This window comes from Macaca thibetana, chromosome 12, assembly GCF_024542745.1.
Source record: "Macaca thibetana thibetana isolate TM-01 chromosome 12, ASM2454274v1, whole genome shotgun sequence".
NCBI classification, from domain to species: domain Eukaryota; kingdom Metazoa; phylum Chordata; class Mammalia; order Primates; family Cercopithecidae; genus Macaca; species Macaca thibetana.
The window spans coordinates 61,344,897-61,366,752 of record NC_065589.1 but is presented as its reverse complement, the minus strand read 5'-3'; the positions used below and the strand labels follow the sequence as shown (position 1 = coordinate 61,366,752).

The following is a 21,856-nucleotide window of genomic DNA, read 5'->3' as shown; positions in this document are numbered from 1 at the left end:
GATGGCTTTAAAAATTGTTCATGTCTTCTCAGGTTTTGCAACTTTCCTCTAAATTCTGTAGAAGCTGGCAGTGATAACGGACATGACTAGAAGTCAGAAAATTATTTTAGTCATTGACTACTCATTAATCTGAACCTCAGTCTTTAAATGTGGTTTTTGACACTCTGAAGAAAAAAGGAAAGTTTATGAGAAAGTATATGTAAGATTGCAAAATGATAGCTTGTTACATATTTTGTTGGGATAATCTGAAAGATGGATTACATTTTGTTTCAGGAAACTGTACTCTATTTGAAAAGATGTCTACATGCCAAAAGAACATGCTGCTCACATAAATAACAATGGTGTAAGTTTAATGTTCTCACAAAAGCTATAAATGTTCTACCTCAAGGTAAACATTTTAATTAGCCTGAAAGTTATTTTTCTTAACACTACCAGAAACTTTGCCCACCACTCCCTCCCGAGAGCTGCTAAAATGTTCCAAATACAAAAAGTAAGGACAGAAGTAGCAGTTCATGTAAAGAATTACTGATGAAATACCAGAGAGAAACTACGGAGGCGAAAAAAAAAAAAAAAAAATTGTCCTTGGAAGTGCAAGCACTTCTGCAGAACAATTAACTTAATTAACCAGACACCATGAATATTCATAAGGCTGTTAATGTCTCCCACATCCAAACAGATAAATGTGATGTAATGACTTCCTAGTCAAGCATATCTAAAATTCTCATGAAAACGGCACCTACACTTTGGTTCTTTGCCTGAAATATCATAGAAATTAACAGTCCCTCGGCAATATTTTATTCTCCTCAAATTAATTGGAAAGCATGAATTTATTTATGCAAACTCTATAGGAATATATGGTTCACAGCCATCAGTATGTGGATTGAGCCTTGTTTTACAACAACTGGATTGCTTTTTTATTTTTATGTCCTCTCAGGCTTTTTTCTCCATTCCCCCTCCCCCTTTAATCAGATTCTCTCAGTATAGTTCCTTAGTACCAGTTCCCATAGCAACAAACACCATTCCTAATGGCCAGCAGTTCAAATACAGGCTTCCCCACATCTGATCCATTTGAGTCTGACCATAATTCAGTGGCTTAGTCTGTTGGCTCAGTGGATTAATTTACTAAACACTCTCCCTCTGGGTGTCTCTCTCCAGGAGGCAAATGGCTTCAAAGGCACACTGTCTCCTCATGTTCAGCTTGAAAATTTCCTGCCTTGTTCTTGTTCCCATTCTCTATCAAAAGCCCTGACTAGGCATAGAGTCCTCATATTAAACATATCCCATACATGACTTTCCCCTCCTATTAGACAGAATTAGAATGCTAGAACTCCTATACAATGACCAGAGTTTTGGCAGCATACTGTGTCTTCTAAATAAGACATGTTAAAATGGCATTACTACAAATATCCAAAGAATACATAAAATGCTCCCCAAATCAGAAATACTCTTAAAAATTATAATAGTGATAAAACTCAATGCTATTCCTTTATAAAATCTGAATTACATACTAAAAACATAAGAATAACCACCAGTTTTTATAGCCAACCACCAAATTTATGTCAAATGCATACCTGTAGGGACACCCATCTTTCTATTTCTGATGTATGGCAGTCAATGAATGACCTCAGGAATTTAAGTACTAATGAAGTGTCCTAAGCACATCCACTTTGCATGGAGGGAAATGGTGGAAAGTTTCCACCATTATAGTCAGAACTACTAAAGTAAAATAAAAAGGTCAAGAAATAAAATGTCATGAAAAGATGGCCCAAAATGCATCATTTTTCTCTCTGAGTCAAAATTTTCTTGTTGTCTTCTACTTAGAAACCATTTTAGGTTTTCCTATATACTCTAGAATTATCAGATTATCTCTGAATCTCTCTCTTCTTTTAAATTCTGACTTTTCTGAAAGACTTTACACTCTAAAAGGGCATTTGAATATCTTATGCTCTGTCAACTTATCAACAATACTAAGTATACTAAAATCCACACTAAATGAATAAAGTTATCAAAATATGAATTTTTCAACCATGTGCATTATTTTCTATAATCAGAGTGGAAAATATTCTGCTTTTTTTTAGTGATAATGTATGACTTTTTAAAATGAATAATTTCCTTCACTATCATTTATTTAAATTATTTGGAATGAGTGACTGTGTAATACAATCAGTTTTTGAATGATGTTTTCGTCTTTTCTGGATCACAGTGTTGCTCTAACGGTTCTCCCTGTCTCTGACCTCTACTTTCTCCTGCCCCCATCCTCTAATCATTCCACACAGTGAGGCAAAATGAATCCTTGAACAAGCTCCAATCAGGTTGCCCCCTTGCTCTGAAACATCCCATTATTCCCTACTGCTGATGAAATACAATTCAGAGCCCTTACTGTGGCATGCAGGAGCCTCCATGGTTGGGCCTATTTTGATACCATTATCTTCCATTGAATGGCCTTTTCACTATTCCTCAAACACTCCTGGGTTTTGCCTTTGCTTTATTACTTCTGCAGCCAAGAAAATAACTCCTTCTTACCTTTTCAGGCCAGCTCCAACCCATTTTAAGGCCTAATCCAAGTATCATTTACTATATAAAGTCTTCTTTACATGTATTCACTTAATAGGCTTCACTGAGCATCACTGTGGCATAGTCTATTCTAGATGCTGAAAAATGGCAGTGAGTAGAAAGATTAAAAAGCCTTGCCATTAAGAATCTCACCCTTCCAAACCTTATCCTCCTTCCAGTCACAAGTAATTTTGGCATTCTCAAGGTTATCTGGTTATACTTCAGTTATGCAAGTTACCATATTCACCTCATATGGAATTATAAGAAGCTAGACTGGAGGGGCCCTGTTTTGAAACTTCCTGCTTCGTACTGTGTAATCATTAGATCTTTTTATGGGAAGGGAGAATAATAACCATTCCATATACTGATGGTTTATCTATATTAAACCCCTTTTTAATCCAAAGGTTAGTACTGCAATAACCTTGTAATAAAGTGAGTAATATATCTGTGATCCCTATTCTATAGAGTAGAAAAATAAGGCACAAAGAGATTAAATGACTTGTAAAAAGTCTCACATTTGCTAGTGGGGACGCCAGAAGTCTGGATCTTTCAAAGTCCGTTCATTAATTCTGTGTTGTGCTGTCTAGGTTAGCAAATAAGAAAGGAAAAGAGGGAGAAGGGTCAGTTTAATAAATCTGTAGCCACTCCCTTGCCTGCTGGTATTAAGCCAAGTGGAAGCTGTGCTCTGACAGGAATCAGGATTCGGTCTGTTTCCATCCCAGCATTCTTCTGGGCTCTCAGAAGCAAAGCATGGGCTACTTCGCTAGCAGATCCATCTCCACCAACACAGACAACACTAGAAAAATATAAATTAAGCAAAGAAGGCAATGCTTCAATATGATTGGTAATAATTCATGAAATCTAGACTTCAAAATAGTTTACTAATTTGTAGTCTATGTGCATGACTGCTCACATGTACCTTCAAACATGTTAATATGTGTCAATGGGTAAGACACAAATGCTACACAGTTAAGTTTACTTCACAAATATAATAGCTGGATAATTCCCCATAGACAAAATAGCTTTAAGTGTGTTAAGAGGTATGAAAACATTTGAACATGTTAACTCACATCTGACCAGCGTTTTGCTCTGTTAACATCCAAAAGCATATCATTCTCATTTTTTGTTAATAATACTGTCATCTGCAATTCATTTAACTAACACCAGCTAAAGTCATAAAATCCTGCTAATTCTCAATAAAGCTCTGAAAAGACAGATAGCAATAAAAATCATGTAGAATATGAAGCTTTAAGAAAATGCTAATTATCATTAGTATATGGATGTAGTAATTACAAGCCTGACCTGAATTTCATCTCCTTGATATTAGTGCTATATGGTACTTCTAGATTTAATATTATTAGTCTTTGATCCTAGATAGTACTACTAGTATATTTTTTAAATCTTTATGTTAAGTAGCCTATGGGAGTGGAATCCATGAAAGTAACACATAAGATACTAGAAATTCGTTTCATAATCATTTGTGTTCAAAGGATGCAAAATACTTTTATGTATCAAAATGTCGCCAATTTACACAATGGAAAGTGGATTTTTGCCTCAGTGAAAGCACATGTCACAACTCAAGCACTACAAGGGCCCAGCAGGAATGGAAGAGTAGGCTCAATCCAAAGGTGCAGCCTCTTCTTCACTGTGGCCCACTCACATCATGCAGGAGGCCTAATGGAACCAGATCTGGTTTTTCTAGAGAAGCCGGAGATTCTGATTTAAGGCTGCGTCTCCTAATTTGTAAATACTAGCACCTAGCATTCAATACATTTAAAAACATTGTATTTCAGATGAAACTGCCTATGGGCCACAGTCAGCAGTAGTTATTGGTTCTCTAAGTTTAGGAAGCTCTGGAGGGTGGCAACAGGAGGCTGAAAGTGTCTTTTTAGTCTGTTCCCACCATCTTCCTCTCAGCCATCTATTCCCTCTAGTCCCCATCTTCCGCATCCCACCAGCTCCACATAGCCTGGGCAATCCAAGTCCACTCTGGTTAGAAGACTCAAGATATGATCCATGTCATTTTTGATTAGGTCTGTTTTATTCTTACGTCTAAACTGATTCCAGAGGTTTGCAATGCAACCACCTAGTCAGAGAAAAAGGATATTTACTAAGGACAAACTATATATCAGGTAATATGTTTACTAATTTCTATTATATCCTCAGAAGTCTGCAAAATAGGCAACAGTCTCATCTTTATAAATGAAAAAACCAAGCTTTTATTTGAAATTTACCTGATTTTGAAAATCTCTATGAGATTTCTAATCTATGAACTTAAATGTAACACTTGATCCCTGGCTGTCTAAATGTTGACATATGGGTATGACCACAAAGACTATGTGAAGTCATACCCCAAAAAATCTAATTTAGCACCAAAGAACTCGATCCTTATATACATAGGATGTGAACACTTAACTCCTAGAATCCTGCATACAGTTATAGCATCAAGCATATGTTAACATTTACTAGAGTTATTAGAGGTGGCCTCCCTATGAGCATGTTCTGAAACACCTGAAATTTTGCCCTAATACATTCTATGTTAAATCTTTTGAAACTAATACAAATGACAATTATAACAATAAAGAAATATTTAGTGAATAATTACTATAATATATATATCAGATATTTTCCTTAGCATTCTCCATGTATTAATTCATTTAAGTGGAAAAATAACTAAGCAATAGGTACTATTGCTCTCAATTTACAGATTAGGAAACTAAGACATGGAAAGATTAAGTAAACTTTTTCAAGATTGTACCACTAGTAAGTAAGAGAACAGGGATTTGAAATAAGACAATTTGGCCTTAGAAACTGAAATATTATTCAATATATTAGATACCTTTTGTATATATTAAACCTAATAAAAATAGCCTTATGAGAATTTTGTTATTTTGAAAAACAGTTTACCAGTAGAACCAATGTGAAATTAAGTGAGTTAGAAAAAAATATATTTATTTATGTTAACAACTATTCAGTCATTAAGATCATGTTCACGTACAGTGTCTCAACCTAGGAAATAAGTTTTGTAAAACAAAAATAAAATTCTAAGCCCTCTAACTAACTGAAGGGACCCTCCCCTCTTGGCCACAAAGATCCCAAAGAAAATCTGAAAAACTAGTTCAGGTCATAATAGGAAGGGAGGTTAGATATGCCTCCTTATACCCTCTTGTCTTTTGGAGTTTAGGTGTAACTGACCAGCACTGACATTAAGATGTAGATCATAGGCCAGATGTGATGGCTCACGCATGTAAGCCCAGCACTTTGGGAGGCCAAGGAGGGCGGACCACCAGGTCAGAGTTCAAGATCATCCTGGCCAACACGGTGAAACCCCGTCTCTACTAAAGATAGAAAAAATTGGCTGAGCATGGTGGTGCATGCTTGTAATCCCAGCTACTCAGGAGGCTAGGGCAGGAGAATCGCTTGAACCTGGGAGACAGAGGTTGCACTGAGCCGAGATTGCACCACTGCACTCCAGCCTGGGTGACAGGGTGAGACTTCATCTCAAAAAAAAAAAAGGAGATCGTAAGACTGACAAAACAGACTTTGTAGCAATAAGATCCCCAACTCCAACCTGACTCTGGTATAGCATTAAATAACAAATAGCAGGCCCTAGAGGAAATCAAAGCATTTTACCCCAAAATGTATTTTGTTGACATATTTTGAAATGGCCCTGCAAAGCCATAATTTGCAGGAGAAATTTGCATTCTATAGAGAATCTCCTTCCCTTTCCAGGTCTTTTCCTGATCCGTGAGAGATTTAACTAAGAGTTTGATACCCTTTAAGGTCTGATAAGAGATATTGACCATCTATTATCTCTGAAGCCTGATATCTGGAGGCTTCATCTATATAATAAGAACCTGTGATTCCACAATTCCGTTTATCTTTATTTTTATAATTTCTTATTTTATTTATTTATTTTGACATGGAGTCTCACTCTGTTGCCCAGGATGGAGAACAATGGTGTAATCTCAGCTCACTGCTACCTCTGCCTCCTGGGTTCAAGTGATCCTCTTGCTTCAGCCTCCTGAGTAGCTGAGACTACAGGCACATGCCATCACACCCGGCTAATTTTCGTATTTTTAGTAGAAACAGGGTTTTGCCATGTTGGCCAGACTGATCTCAAACTCCTGACCTCAGGTGATCGCCCCTCTTCGGCCTCCTAAAGCGCTAGGATTACAGGTGTGAGCCATTGCGCCCAGCCTACACCACCCTGTTTATCTTAACTCAAGAATTTCTTTCTGATGACTTCTAATCTTTCAGCAAAGCTTATCAACCAACTGACAATCAGAAAATCATTGAATTCACCTGTGAGCTGCCCTTCACCATCAGCTCCATGATGTCCACCTCTCTGGGCCAAATCAATGTATACCACCCTACATTTATTGATTTATGTCTTTGGCTATAACTTCTGTATCCCTAAAATGTATAAAACCAAGTTGTAACCCAACTACTGTGGGCAAATGTTCTCAGGACCCCCTGGGGCTGTCATAGGCCGTGGTCACTCATATTTGACTCAAAATAAACCTCTTTAAATACTTTACAGTTTGGCTTTTTTCATCAACAGCTTCTTACAAAAATACCACAAGAGTCTAAATACTACAAGAAAGGCAAAAAGCAAAATATTCAATAATTTATGTGAGTTAATCACACTTGTGCCACTCTAAAACCTAAACCTTCAAGTAACTCATACTTTGCATGTGACAAATCTTGTTTTTACATGTGACAAATCTTGTTTTTAAAATAAGTAAACTCCTTGCATGGACTCCAAACAGAATGATTCTGTCTAGAAAAGAACCACTGGGTGATAATATATCCTTTTTTAAAGAGTGATAAAGATTTTTTTTTTTTTTTTTTTTTTTTTTGAGACGGAGTCTTGCTCTGTCACCCAGGCTGGAGTGCAGTGGCCGGATCTCAGCTCACTGCAAGCTCCGCCTCCCGGGTTTACGCCGTTCTCCTGCCTCAGCCTCCCGAGTAGCTGGGACTACAGGCGCCCGCCACCTCGCCCGGCTAGTTTTTTTGTATTTTTTAGTAGAGACGGGGTTTCACCGTGTTAGCCGGGATCGTCTCTCGATCTCCTGGCCTCGTGATCCACCCGTCTCGGCCTCCCAAAGTGCTGGGATTACAGGCTTGAGCCACCGCGCCCGGCCAAGATTTTTTTAATGAATGTTTTTATACTTATCTATGAACCCATCATCTATGAAATGTTCAATATATTATTGTAGTTTTGATTCACAGTTTTTTTCTTTCTGGAAAAGGGTTTTTTTTTGTTTTTGTTTTTTACCTTACTAAGTAATACAGATATGTTCAATCTGATAAAAAGTCAATATAATCCAAATAATGTCTAGATCATTATGGGTCTAATTAATGGTGAAATGAACAAGAGAAAAAATAACTCAACAATTTTTTTTTAAAATTGTGAAACAAATAATAGCAAGGAATTCATATATTTACAATTGCATAAAATCTACAGATTTTTAAAACTATACTCACACTTACAAATGCAAGTATTACTGCTTCAAGTCTATGTAACTGGTATTCTTTTATTTTCCTTCATAAAACTTCCTACTCCTGCCTGGTAAAATAGGGAGCGATATAGAATCTTAAGCTCTTACAAGGTTTAACGGTGGATCTGAGAGTGTTTCCTAGGACACACTGCAGTGGAGAACCAGCTATGGTAAGTGCTGATACACTGTTCTGTTGGGTTTAGAAATGTCACAAGATGTCTCATAGAAACATATGGAACTCATTAAAAAAAATAAAACTCCAAAATCTTAGCAAATAGCATTTCTGAAACATTACTTACCAAATCATTTTGCTTTACTAAATACTATACATAGAATCTTTTTTGGCTCTTAACTTCCTCAGCCTGTATCTAGAAACCAAACTGCTAGGGATTTCCTAATCACTCCCTATGAATAGCTCCACTAGTGTAAGACGGAGGTACTTCAGGCTAAAGTTCTTAAAGGAATGTGAATCTGTCTGTCATCAAAATGTCATAGCATTTTGAGGTTAACCTTCTCTCATCTCTGTACCTCTTCTATAAATTTCCCCCAAAATTTTCCTTTAGCCACTCTTTAGAACAGGTTCAGGAACAGAAAACTCACCAATGTAGAATATTCTATTTTCAAACAATTTTACTTGCAAGAGAATTGTTCCTTTGAAGTACCTGAAGAAACTGTTTCTATTATTCTCCTCATATATCTGTCTATATAATTCTAAGTACAGTGACTTACAATTGCCATTTTATTAAGACAATTACTCCAACTACCATATCAGCTTCTACTGGGAAAACTGAACCCACAAAAATAAATAAGCTATTGAAAGTGGTCCCCAACCTTTTCAGCACCAAGGACCTTTTTTTGTGGGAAGATAGTTTTTCCATGGACTGGGGGGTGGGGTGGGGTGGGAGAGGTTTGGTTGCAGGATGAAACTGTTCCACCTCAGATCACCAAGCATTAGATTCTTATCAAAAGCATGCAACCTAGATCCCTCGCATTCCCAGTTATATCCCTTGCATGCCCATTTCACAATAGGGCTCGCACTCCTACGGGAATCCAATGCTCCTGCTGACCTGACAGGAGGCGGAGCTCAGGTGGAAACGGTCCCTCTTCCGCCACTCCTCCTGCTGTGCCTACCAGTTCCTAAAAGGCCACTGCCTGATATTGGTCTGCAGCCTGGGAGTTGGGGACCCCTGATCTAAAGAATTTTAGGACACAGAAGATGACTTTCAGTAGAAATTTTAAATTACTGTAAGTCTGAAATAAATCAGCATGCCCTAGAGTTTAGAAACACTTACATAATTCAAATAACGGTTAGGCCAAACTATTTGGTTTGTAAGACGTAAGTAATAACTGAAAAATCTATATATCTTTTAGCTCTACACTGAAAAATAACAACACTTGCCATGAAAAATAAATAAGGACTAAATATGTTCAAGTAAAGAGAAAAATATTACTATACTACACTTCAGCAATAGTCTTTCTTCATTCTGAAAAGTTATTTTCATCCCTTTAACCAGTACAAATACCAGTAAAACATATTGATAGATACTGCATTCAGCAGAACATTTTGTAATGCTGCTGTGTAAGACCAAGTTTAATATCTGTGATATCTTCATTCTCATTCTTGATCTAATCAAGTTTGAAAGCAGGGACTCATTTGCAATGCCGCTACCTTCATGTACTCATGAGGCCTAGTGAGGGACTATGCAGCATATTCAAATAGGTAGTTGGTGGGCATGATTCCCCCAAGGACTTTTCTTAAATTGTATACTTGTAAGACAATGTTCTAAATGACGCCTATTAATGTTTTTGTTTACCTCTAAGTATAAAGTTCTGAAGTAATCTCTTACCCCATATTTTTCATTCCCAATGCTTATACAGTATTGCTATCTAGATTTACTTCCCTCAATTAGATTCCTTTTGGAAAAATCATGTTTTACCACATTTTCTTTCTCAACAGCTATTGTTTTCTCCTCATCCAAAAAATAAATAAATAAGCATTTCTGAAAAACAGCCCTGCCAATACTTGATTTTGATTGCATCGCTTCCCTCCCCAACACATTCAAATCATTCTTTGGGAAAGTTAATGCCTTTCACTTTGGTGAAAGGACAGATCTAACTCCCTTTCCTGACCTTATGGGTCTTTGCCCCTGCCCGCTGCCCGTCACCATGTAACACAAATAATTCACACACTTGTCAACTTTTTAAATTCTCAAATATCTACTCATGTAAAAAAATCTTCCCTAAAAGAATATAATACGTTTTAGTCTTACACATCAATCCAACACTTTAGCAAATTTTAAAAACCTAATTTTTAAAAATCGCAATTTAATTTATATCACTTGCCTTGGTTCTAATGTTTGCATGCCAGTGAACAATCTCTATACACTTCAATGTATTGCAAACAATGGTTTCCAATGCCCACTGTGAATAACATACCTCTATTGTAGTCACTACATTATGAGATAATTAAAAATTTTTTTTTTTTTTTTTTTTTTTTGAGACGGAGTCTTGCTCTGTGCCCCAGGCTGGAGTACAGTGGCGAGATCTCGGCTCACTGCAAGCTCCGCCCCCCGGGTTCACGCCATTCTCCTGCCTCAGCCTCCCGAGTAGCTGGGACTACAGGCGCCCGCCACCTCGCCCGGCTAATTTTCTTGTATTTTTAGTAGAGACGGGGTTTCACCATGTTAGCCAGGATGGTCTCGATCTCCTGACCTCGTGATCCGCCCGTCTCGGCCTCCCAAAGTGCTGGGATTACAGGCTTGAGCCACCGCGCCCGGCCGAGATAATTAAAATTCTTTCTTATTCTTTCTGAAAATAATGTATTTATTTACTTGTATTTATGAAATATCTTCCTTCAATCTATCACAAATTAACCAATGGGTAGCTATTAAACCTATCAACTAATTTGTAAAAGAGGATCATCATATAGTTATGCCATGTGACCAGTATAACATCTTCCATCAGTACTTTTCTAGATACATAGTAAAAGCCAATAATTAGAGATGCAAATGGACGCACATTAATAAGTATAGGGTAGTACACTATCATTTCCCAGTATTTATAATTAGATTCCTCTCTTTGCTTTCCTATGCCAGATCCTGAGAGATGACATATTATCATTAATTATTATGAACAAGATAAAGCCAGAGTACATACATTACAAATATTTTTAAATGTTAGTTCCAAATACGTGGCTAAAACTACTGAAGGCATTTAATACATAAATGACATGATATATATTAATAATATAACCTACCCATCAAATCCCTGGAGTTCACATTCCTTAAGCAGTGACAGAGCGTGCCCTTCATATTCCATTACTATTAAAAAAAACACACACACATAGACAAAGTGAAAGTTTTAAACAATGATCTACACTTTTTAACTTGTTCTGGTAAAATAATATAATAAACATATGGTCGAGTCATAAAACAACATTTATTCTTGAATATTTATATTTTAATCATGGGCAAGAGGACTAAGTGTTAGTGGCCTGATGTGTTTTATAGCTTTATGTAAAAGAAGGTCATATATTTGTTTCAACTACATAAGTCATTTGGGAATATCCCACGCATAGTGGTTACAGAATTTATCCTGGTGCCTGTTTAGTATTCTCTAAATAAGACACATGTCCCTTAAATCAGAGGCTTAGGAGGAGCAGTATTTTGAAAATAAAGTATATTAGCTGGCATCAAACAGTCAATGTTAAATCAGTTTGGCAACCTTACATGAATAAATTAGTCGAAAGGTTAGTGTAAGACTTACAAACCAGAAGAATGTGTACTGGAACTGTTAGACTAAAAAGAGGAAGAGTTGGATGTGAAAATACAAAGTAAAGCCAACACCAATTATAGGAGACCCAGACCCAAGAAGGAGGGTGGCACACTGGCCCACCAGAGCTCAGACCCTCCGAGGAAATGAATCTGTCACTCCATATCTCTGTCTCCACAGTCACTGATGCCCTATGCAGTATTGTAAATGCCAGTGAAGACAGGATAAACGGGCACATTGCAGATGGCACCAAGCATCACAACCACATTTAGCATTTTCCAGGGCAGCTCTGCCAGAAGAGACAGCCCAGCTGTATCCACCCATCAAAGATTTCTGCTGACTGACATGACATTGCAGATGGATTTTCTGTGTAAGAATGTGTGTCATTATATGCAAGATTACATTAATCTTTCATGCCTGTCTGTCCCTGGTGCCAGCATGGTTCAAGCTTTTCCTACAATGTTTTTAGATATTGTTAAAAATTATTAGTCTTGGTGTCTCAAAGAATCATTCTGTATCCAGCAGTGTTACATTGTAATTCTCCCATAGCTTATTCAAAATGTCATTAACACTCACATGAATAAAACCTCTCTATATTAAATTCTAATCAGAAGAAAGCCATAATAAAACTACATAAAAATATTAATATTAATAAAGTTGAAAGGTTATCATAGAAGATGTGTGCTGATCATTCATTTATAACTACAGCAAGTAGTTACAACCTTAAAATGCAAAATAAAACATGTCACATATACACATTAAAAATAATTAAGAATATTATGAAAAAATATTTATGCTAAGAATCAGTTTACCAAGCCTTACTTTTATACAAAAGCTTACACTGGTAAAGTTTTCCAAATCCAATAATGAGCTTTAGAACTATGTTATTATTAAATGCTATTTTTACTTTTTTAAATTTGTGATAGTGTTTTGATATTGTGGATGGAATTTGATTATACACTAATGCAACCTGTCTGAAAACAGCAATGTTTTAAGTAACATTGTAAAAGTTCAATAAAATCAAAGATCTGGAACAGAGAAACAAAATGAAAAGAACCTGACTATCCACATTTATAAACTATATTAGCAAAATGAACAAAATGAATAGTCTTTGGCCTCAGGAATTTGCATTCTGGAGATAGACAATATACGCTAATTAAATGATGAATTGTAATATGAAGTAATAGGTGGTTATAAAAAACAATGTTAGGCAAAAGGATAAAGAGTGATCTGGATTGCTATTTAGATATAGTAGAAAGGACCAAATATGTATTTAGACAGGCTATTGTGGGCCCTGGAATCAGTGACAGCCAGATTCAAATCATCCCCCTCCAAACAAACATAAGGAGAGGATTACCAGACAAATGTAATTTCAAAAAATGTAACCTAGCCTCTTCTTCAATCTATTTGCCTTTTCCTATGAGATTGCCAACCTGTGCTCTCTCTAAATAGGAGATGAGAAGTCTTCACAATTTACAGGTTTTTGGACACAGTTCTCACTGCTGGGAATGTCCCCCTCCCCTTTTCGGTGCAAATGTAACTTCAGGAACACAAGAGAAAGTCTTAAGGTTGATACTGAATGTTGATGAGAAAATCAGCTGAAATAAAATCAGGTGAGATTTGATTTGGACATAAATATTTCTTGGTTTGGTGATAAAATTCTAGTGCAGGATATGATACTGAAATGTCATTTCCTGTCCTGTAGGTACTTCAAACTTAATAAGCTCAAAAGAAAATCCATTATGTAAACCTTCAAATATATTCTCTCTCAAATATATTGTTCTTTTTGTGTTCCATCATCTACTCCAAGACAGGAAAATGACTTCTTTCTATATTGTCCCTTTCCTCCACTCTCCAGAACCACTCCATGACCAAGGACAGTTGTTTCTGTCTTTAAATTATGCCACAGCATTCCTCCATTTCTCCCAGCTAATTCCCTAGATCTGATCACTAAGTATCTTTCATGTGTAGACAAGTTAAGTATCTGTAACTGGAAAATCTAAAATCCAAAACGCTTCAACATCTAAAACTTTTGGAGCACTGACATGACATTCAAAGTAAAGGCTCACTGGAGCATTTTCAATTTCAGATTTTCAAATTAGGGATGCTGAACTGGTTAAGTATAATGCAAATATTCCAAAAGCTAAAAACATCCTAAATCTGAAACAGTTCTGGTCCCATGCCTTTCAGATAAGAGATACTCCACCTGTACTACAATAGCCTTTTATCCTATCTCCCTCAAACCTCTCCCCAACTCTAGCCAGAATAACCATTTTCAGACACATATTTAATTATATCACTTTTTTGTATATACTCCATTAATGAGTCTTCATTGTCCCCAGGTATAAAGTTCCAACTTCCTAACTCACATCTGAATGTTGGGAACAGGATTGGCCATATATACCCATAATTATTTAAGAGGTAATACAAAGAATCTTTTACACAGAATTACCTTTCTCTCTAGCTAGATATGATGCAAGAACATTTACTTTTCAGATTTTTCATTAAAATGCAGGTAAAATTGGAAGGAGTGATGTCTCAGGCTACTGGAATCTTTTGTGACACAGTTTCATTAGATGGCCTAGCTTTCTGCTGGTTGAGATTTAGAATGGCAAGAGGCATTTCCAAGAAATGGAAGGCTTCAAGTAGAGCCAAAAGCAGCCACAGAAACACTACAAAGAGACTTGTTAACAGTCATGTTAGAAGCGTGATTTTAGGAGAAGGAAGAGGAAAATGATAACAAACACCACTTTCTTGACACCTCTGCCCAGGAGGTAAAATTATCTGGTGACTAGGCACTCCCAAGAGCCCTGAGTTGGCACAGATCAAGGTTTCCTTCAGATAAATGTCTTTGACTATGATAATGATAATGACCATGATAAAGTCTAACAGCTCTGTTAATGCAAAAAAGTAACTGAAGGCGATGAAAGTACCTATCATGAACAAGAGATGAGGGACAGAAAGGGTATCTGTCTTCAAATATCTCAGTGACTCTTATACAATGGATGGGGCACATTGATTTCATATTACTACAAAAGATAACATTAACTCTAGTAGACAAAAATTACAAAGAGGCAAATGTCAGCTCACAAGTTCTCACTTTGTACAGTTTATGCCTAGCACGAAGGTACTTGGCCAACAGGAATGATGAATTTGCAATCTAACAAATGACCCTAGGCTGAATCTAGTGACCTTGGGCTGAATATTTTTGAAATATGAATATTTTGAAAGTATTAAATACTTTCATACTATGCGTACTATATGCATACTAAATGCATTATGCATACTAAAATGGTTTTATAAGCAAAGGATGAATTAGCCTGGAAGAAAGGGCAACTTTTTGTAAGTTAGCACAGAGGAAGTGCCTTTTCTAATCTGCCCAAAGGTACAGTAACTCTGAACATTCATAAATGACGAGTTAATGGGTGCAGCACACCAACACGGCACATGTATACATATGTAACAAACCTGTATGTTGTGCGCATGTACCCTAGAACATAAAGTATAATTTAAAAAAAAGAATGTCAAACAGTACTGTCCAGTAACAACATACTCTGCCTCTAGTGTAGGTGGCCAAGCCAAAGTTGAGCGCCACACATCTGTGCTCCACCCACAAGGAAAAAATTGAACCATATGGCCTCAAAAGTTCTTATCAGTCTGATTTCTCTGCTGCCTTAACTTTTTCACTCTATTGTTCTATGCATTATCCTATGGATCTCTGATCCTCAAAATATCTCTCACACCTTTAATGGTACAATCTCTAAAACCTGCTTTGTTTTAGAAGCAAGAGAAATGATATCATATGCCAGCGAGGGCTTATAGTTCATACTCTTCTTTGATTTGTGTATGAATAGGTAATTGGGAAAAAATAATTCTTCCCAGGTTCTCCCAGAAGTTTTTCTGATGCCATTTTAGATAAGATGCAACATTGGTGGTTGTAGCAGAGTGGGGATGCAACTTTAGCACAAATATTTTGAAACATGCTGATCTATATTCAGAAGTAGTTAGGATTCTGGCACAACCCAAGCTGAAAGAAGTATATTTTTATTAATGTGGTAAGATCCATTTTTAAAATAAATTTATGAAAAAATTACAATACCTTATTGTGTATATATCTAGCTATAATTGTTCATATTATACTTCATATTTATATAGCACTATTTCCTAATGAACTCATCATATAGGGTTTATTTTGTAATTCCAATTCCATTTGGATTCACCCATGCACACAAGGATACATTACAACAATGTCCCACTGGACATGTAGAAGATATGTCCTCTTTCTGCTTTACTCTTCCATATGCTTTTTTTTTTCAAATAAAATACAAATTCAATCTTACTATGACATAATTTTTGAAACTGAAACAGTATTATGACCATCTTTCTGTAGTATAATATACAAAGTTTCAAATATATTATTTCAACCACAAAAATAACACTGTAAGATAGGCAGAAAGACTAAAACTTTTCAAATATTCAGGTTTATTCAAGAAATATTTTTTCATAAATACTGAGCCAATATGCATACTAAAATGGTTTTATAAGTGAAGGATGTAATTTTATAAATTTGCCTGTAGGAGGAGTGTTAGGCAGCTAATAATTAGCCATTCGGTATAAATGTAAGTAAATTCTAAATTTGCTTTATGGAATATTCTATTGTTTTATTTTTAAATATGGTACTTAGTAATATTTACAAATTTAGAGAACAAAATTCTAGACATAATATTTTTGTCTCCAATACAAGAAAGAAGGAAAGCACATTTAGATGATCTCCTCTGCCTTAGTTCAGGCTTTGTATACCAGTTTTCTTGTCTCCAATCTCTTTTTCTCTTCCTTTTAAATTTTAATTCTGCTGGTGGAGTCATCTTGCCAAATCAGATTGCAACACTATGATAAAAAAAAATTTTACACCAACTGTGGATCAATACATGATGAGTAAACTGCTGAGTGCAACATTAGGATTCATTCATAACCTGGAATTACATCTCCTGTAGTATACATTGTTGAGAGCTTTCCTAGAAGTCATTTTGCCCTTTCTTATCCCTAACAGAATCCAGATTCAATTGAGGCATTTCAGCCATCAGGAAAAGGGGATCTGCCCTCAGCCCCTGGGAAGAGTCTTGATGGTTAAATAAATGATTATTCCAGATTGACTGCAGTAATACAGTATCTGTACCCAAACTGAAAAAAGGAAATTTTAATTCATCTTCAGGATTAAAGCATGTTGGGTCTCTCTCGCACACATATGCACACCTCTCCCCATCCCACTGGATATTAATAAGAAAGGATCAAATCCACTGGCAGCTATTTTATGATGATAGGATAAGATTTCAGATAATGTCAAAACTGAGGAAAGTAGAGCAAAGTTATGGCACAAACTCTCAAGACGTGTGGGTGTAACACACACAGACTCTCTCTCTCTCCCCCGCCCCACTTTTACAGTACATGCCTGTTAGCCTGATTTCCTTCCCTCATTTTTTGTCTCCCTCTTAAAAACTGCCTAGTTCAAATGCTTTTCTTGAACCTTCCGATCAAAATATCACCTCTGAGACATTAAAGTTATTTTATGTATACCCCAGCTATAATGATTTTAAGTATCTCTTTGAATCCCTAATAACATAGAAAGTCATCCAATTGCAAGTATGATATCTTATTGATCTTGCATCCTGCACAACGCTGAACACAGAGCAAGCATACAATGAGATTCCTGAAGTGAATGCTATATAGCAATATCCATGTCAAGCTTGCTTTGTAGTATTCACAAGTAAAAGCAACGACACAAAATAGTCATTTAGTATGCCAACATGTTTATTCAACTTTTAATTGTCTCACCCTAATACAAATCTCAAACTTTTCCTTCAGCCATCTTTGGAAATCTTCAAAAGAAAGAAAACATAAATCTGAATTTTCTCTTTTACTTGTAAATCACCTCTAAATAAGCCAAAGGTCACAAACATGAAAGTTAATTTCTTCACTATAACTTTATTTTAATTCAAAAATTCCCCTTGAGTTTTCATGGTAGTTTCTCTTGAACCTCTATAACTGTAAGCACACTTCATGGGGGCTGAACTTCCTACAAAACTTGCTTTTTTTTTTTTTTTTGGAACTTTCTTCTACCTCAATCCACCAAATCACTAGGTGTAGCCTTCAATGACATTATTTACGTCTTGAAACCTATCTCCTTTGTTTACACCTGAGTAAGGCCACATCACTGTGAATCCCTTCCTTAGGAATTTATAACTGGGACTAGGAAATTCCAATTGCACTCTGGGCTTGTCCCCTGAGTAGGCTTATTTTATAATATTTTTTATTAATTAAAATTTATTGCAAATTTCCACTGTTAGTGAAGCCACATAGAAATAAAGTTAGGAAAGTTGTGATTCTCCATAGCATCGACTCTTCTACTCAGTTCCCCACCATACAAAAATAAGTCTTAAAGAAATAAAGAAATGTGGCCACCAAATTCAAAAAATCAAAAAGGATATTACTAATCATGTAATAATTTTAGCATTAACAAGTTTCTATTTTCCTTGGCACAAACCTAAGTACACTTCTTAGTTTAGACAACAAATTTAAACTTCTAGCCTCTCTAAATTCATCTATTAATAAAACCAGCAGTTCAGTGCTTAGTTTTGACCTAACCAGCAGGGGTCAGAATCAGAACGAAAACAACCCGAGGAAGAATTCTATGGAATGACATCAACTATATAAGCGAGCAAAAAATCAATTGCTTGCCTAACTGCAAAATTAACATGTAAATAGCAAACATCTCAATGAAGATGTAAACAAGTATACAGCTTCCTTTAGAATTATATCTAACAATTGTTTATGTCTGAAAAAAAAATCTGAAAAGTTCTAAAGAGAAAATATTAACATTCTAATAAAAATAATTAAATTGTAACCCTCAAGCTGGCTCCAGTAGGTTATGAAGACATAAAAATGCTGTAGATATTACAAGTAGTTTCCCAAGTTTGCATTAAGAACAAATTCAGGTTATCTTGCTTTTGTACATTTTTGTAAATGGTGAAATTATATTCTGAAAATTACTTACCTGTTACATCAGTTTTTATTCCTGCAAGCTTCAACAGAGGTTCAACCTTCTGATAATAAACCTGGGTAGCTTCTTTTTTGTGACTTTGGGGGTTAAGGAGTATTTTTAATGACTTCGGTCTGTTTGGAAAGCCTAAGAAGAAATTTTAAAGACAACGTTGTAAAGTCCTTGTCAGCATTTTTTTCTTTCCCTTTAAAATGACACACAAGTCTGTTAGAATGTGATATGCATTTAAATAGTATTTGCTATTTTTATTTGAAATTATTGCAAGAGAATTCTGAATATAACTTTATTTTAAAACACTTACATTTTTCCTAGCTGTGAAATAGGTATATCCCTCTTAAAATAAATCATGAGTTAGAACAATACATTTATTTTATGAAGATGCAAAAAAGAGAGGCAACTTTGTGAATATTAGGCAGTGCATATGTGTATTTACCAAACCACAATATATCAAATGTTCTTTTAGCATTTGTTTCTGGAAAAAAGCAATGGACTGTAACAAATAGAAGGGTACATTTCCTCTCCTTGGCTAAATGTGCTCATTATTGGAATTGGGCACCCCAGTGACCCCGGGGCTACCAACGCCTGACCTACTGATGAGTCCAGTGCAGAATAGAGGAAGCAGGGATGGGTCAGTGTCAGTACCAAGTGCAGTGCATGCTGGGAGTTAAAAAGAGGGTTTCGGTCAGAGTTCAAGCCTGAAAAGGGGCCGGGGAGAAAGAACTCTTTTGGGAATTGGGAAAGCAACGCCTCTCAGCAGGGATTCGATGACAGTGCTGCCTCACAGTTGGGGCTGAGATTTGATACTACAATTTTCTGGGCTTGCAAGATGCTTATCTCTTCGAACCCAGTTGGAGCAGGTGCAAAGCAAATTTTCTGTTGTTATGAAGGGGCAGGAGGGACTGAGGAGCTAAAAGAAAGCTGACAACCGTTTCTTTTATGGTAAGCTGCTCTCAGAGGGCCACGTTTAAAGATTAAAGAAGCAGTTATTAACATCTATTTTTAATAAAATCCATTACTAAAAAGACAAGTGAAAATTGTCCACTACAAGGAGTCAGTGTATCATACGTTAAGTAGAGAGAATATTTTACTTCTCATTATATTTGATACAATGAAATATTTCCACAGGACATACTGTTTTGATTTTAGGAAGACTTTTAGATGAGGAAGAGATAGGGTCATGATAAACTCCTTAAACATTCCTGGTGAAACTGCCTAGGGCCCTTTTTGGTAAGAAGCCTGCATCAGCCTCCAATCACCCAGGCTGGAAACCTCAAAACCATGCTCAATGCCTTCCTTTTTCCTTGCCACATTTGAATGGGTGCTCAGATTCATAAGATGGTAGCTACTTGCTTCCATGCCTTCTCCCACTGATGTCCTCTGACTTGGGGACCGTGCCCAGGCATGCTGGCTGTCCTCCCCTTCCACTGCATCCTTTGGCATCACAGCTCTGATAAGTGCTGCACAGTTCAAAGGCGGCTATGGCTCATTGCTGCCAAGAGCGAGCCCAAACCCCTTAAAATGACATTCAGAACCCTCCTGCTCCCAATCCCAATCACTCTCCTCTCCTTTCTCTGTCACACGTGTTAAAGAAACATTTACCGGGGAGGCTGAGGCAGGAGAATGGCGTAAACCCGGGAGGCGGAGCTTGCAGTGAGCTGAGATCCGGCCACTGCACTCCAGCCTGGGCGACAGAGCGAGACTCTGTCTCCAAAAAAAAAAAAAAGAAACATTTACTGAGCATTTGTGCTAAGTACTGGGTAGAAGGGCCAAGGGATTAAGATATGATTTGTACTTTAAAGGAGGAAGATGTATCCACAAATACAGACAGCACAAAACACAGAGGCATGTTAACAGAGAAGCACAAAGTACCACAAAGTACAACAGAGTGTGTCAGAGAGGGTGGTTAGTTCTTATTAGGGATCTGGAAAAGGCTTCAAGAGAAGTGAGTATCTGAGTGGGGCTTTTGGCTTGTGCTGTTTTCACCCCCTAAAATTTCCTCCCTCATTACCCCTTATCCCACCCTTTAGCAAAACAGCAGGGGTGAAAATTTTAGGCAATGAGAGCTGCCTGAGCAAATAAATGAAGCGAAATGCGGAGGGTTTTTATGTTCCATTTCAACTTCCTCATCAAGGTCCAGAATCATTGTATTATTGCCAAATTCCTAGTCTGCCGGACCTTCCTTTGTTCACACAGTTTTTCCTTTATGCTCTACCCCATCCCCACTTTTGTCAAAATTTTATGACTTTTCAAAGCTCACTTCAAACAACACTTCCTCAGTGAAGCTTTTCTTGATCAGCAACACAGTTCACCTCTCTGAAGTTTGTCTCAGAGTAAGGCTTCTCTGCTCACACTTTACTCTATGTTCCTCTATTACTGATCTTTATACTACTTACATGAGAGGACTCAGATGAAAGATCCAAACTGAGACAATACAAAACGGAATAATAACAGTAATAGATTATACAACAATTGAATTTTCAAAACACCCAACTTCATGAGTAATACTGACACTAAACAAACAAAAGATGAGAAGAGAACATTCTGTTCTATAGAATAATATTAGGGTAATTAATAAATATAGAAGAATTATAAAGAGAAAAATCACTATTTTCGGTCATCGCAGTAATTATTGATTCAGGCAAGAATCACCAATGGGTGCTAAAGCCATCCAGTGACAGTCAGTTGGGGACAAAATATTTATATATTCTTAAACTCTGTCCCTCATCACTCTAATTATTAATACAAAGGGCAACATCTGTAATGGAGACTAAAGGCATGAAAATTAAATGCAATGTGTGATTCTGGATTGGGTTTTTTAAATGCCATAAAGGACAATATTGCTGTCCTTTAACCATGAAGGACTAAGCTTACTTTTAGCTTACTAAAAGTAACCTAGAGCTTACTTATATGAAACGCGACAGGAAAAGAAACTTGCTTAAAGACCAGAGGCCAAGTGTCAGGTTAAGTGTCC

The 21,856-nt window shown here is 36.5% G+C and overlaps 2 protein-coding genes across 3 annotated transcripts in view; one reads left to right on the top strand and one right to left on the bottom strand.

Moving 5' to 3' along the window:
• ITPRID2 (ITPR interacting domain containing 2) overlaps positions 1 to 21,856 on the top strand; it is a 424,384-nt gene that overhangs the window by 36,015 nt on the left and 366,513 nt on the right. The window lies entirely within an intron of this gene.
• The window catches only part of CERKL (ceramide kinase like), a 130,139-nt gene that overhangs the window by 24,502 nt on the left and 83,781 nt on the right, over positions 1 to 21,856 (bottom strand). The window contains exons 3-5 of one of the 2 annotated variants that reach the window (XM_050750563.1): positions 18,880 to 19,011; positions 11,314 to 11,377; positions 3,207 to 3,349 (exon numbers count right to left, since the gene is read on the bottom strand). In XM_050750563.1, coding sequence (XP_050606520.1) covers positions 3,207 to 3,349; positions 11,314 to 11,377; positions 18,880 to 19,011 — 339 coding nt within the window. The remainder of the gene's footprint in view (positions 1 to 3,206; positions 3,350 to 11,313; positions 11,378 to 18,879; positions 19,012 to 21,856) is intronic. The other variant, XM_050750564.1, reaches the window with a different exon arrangement.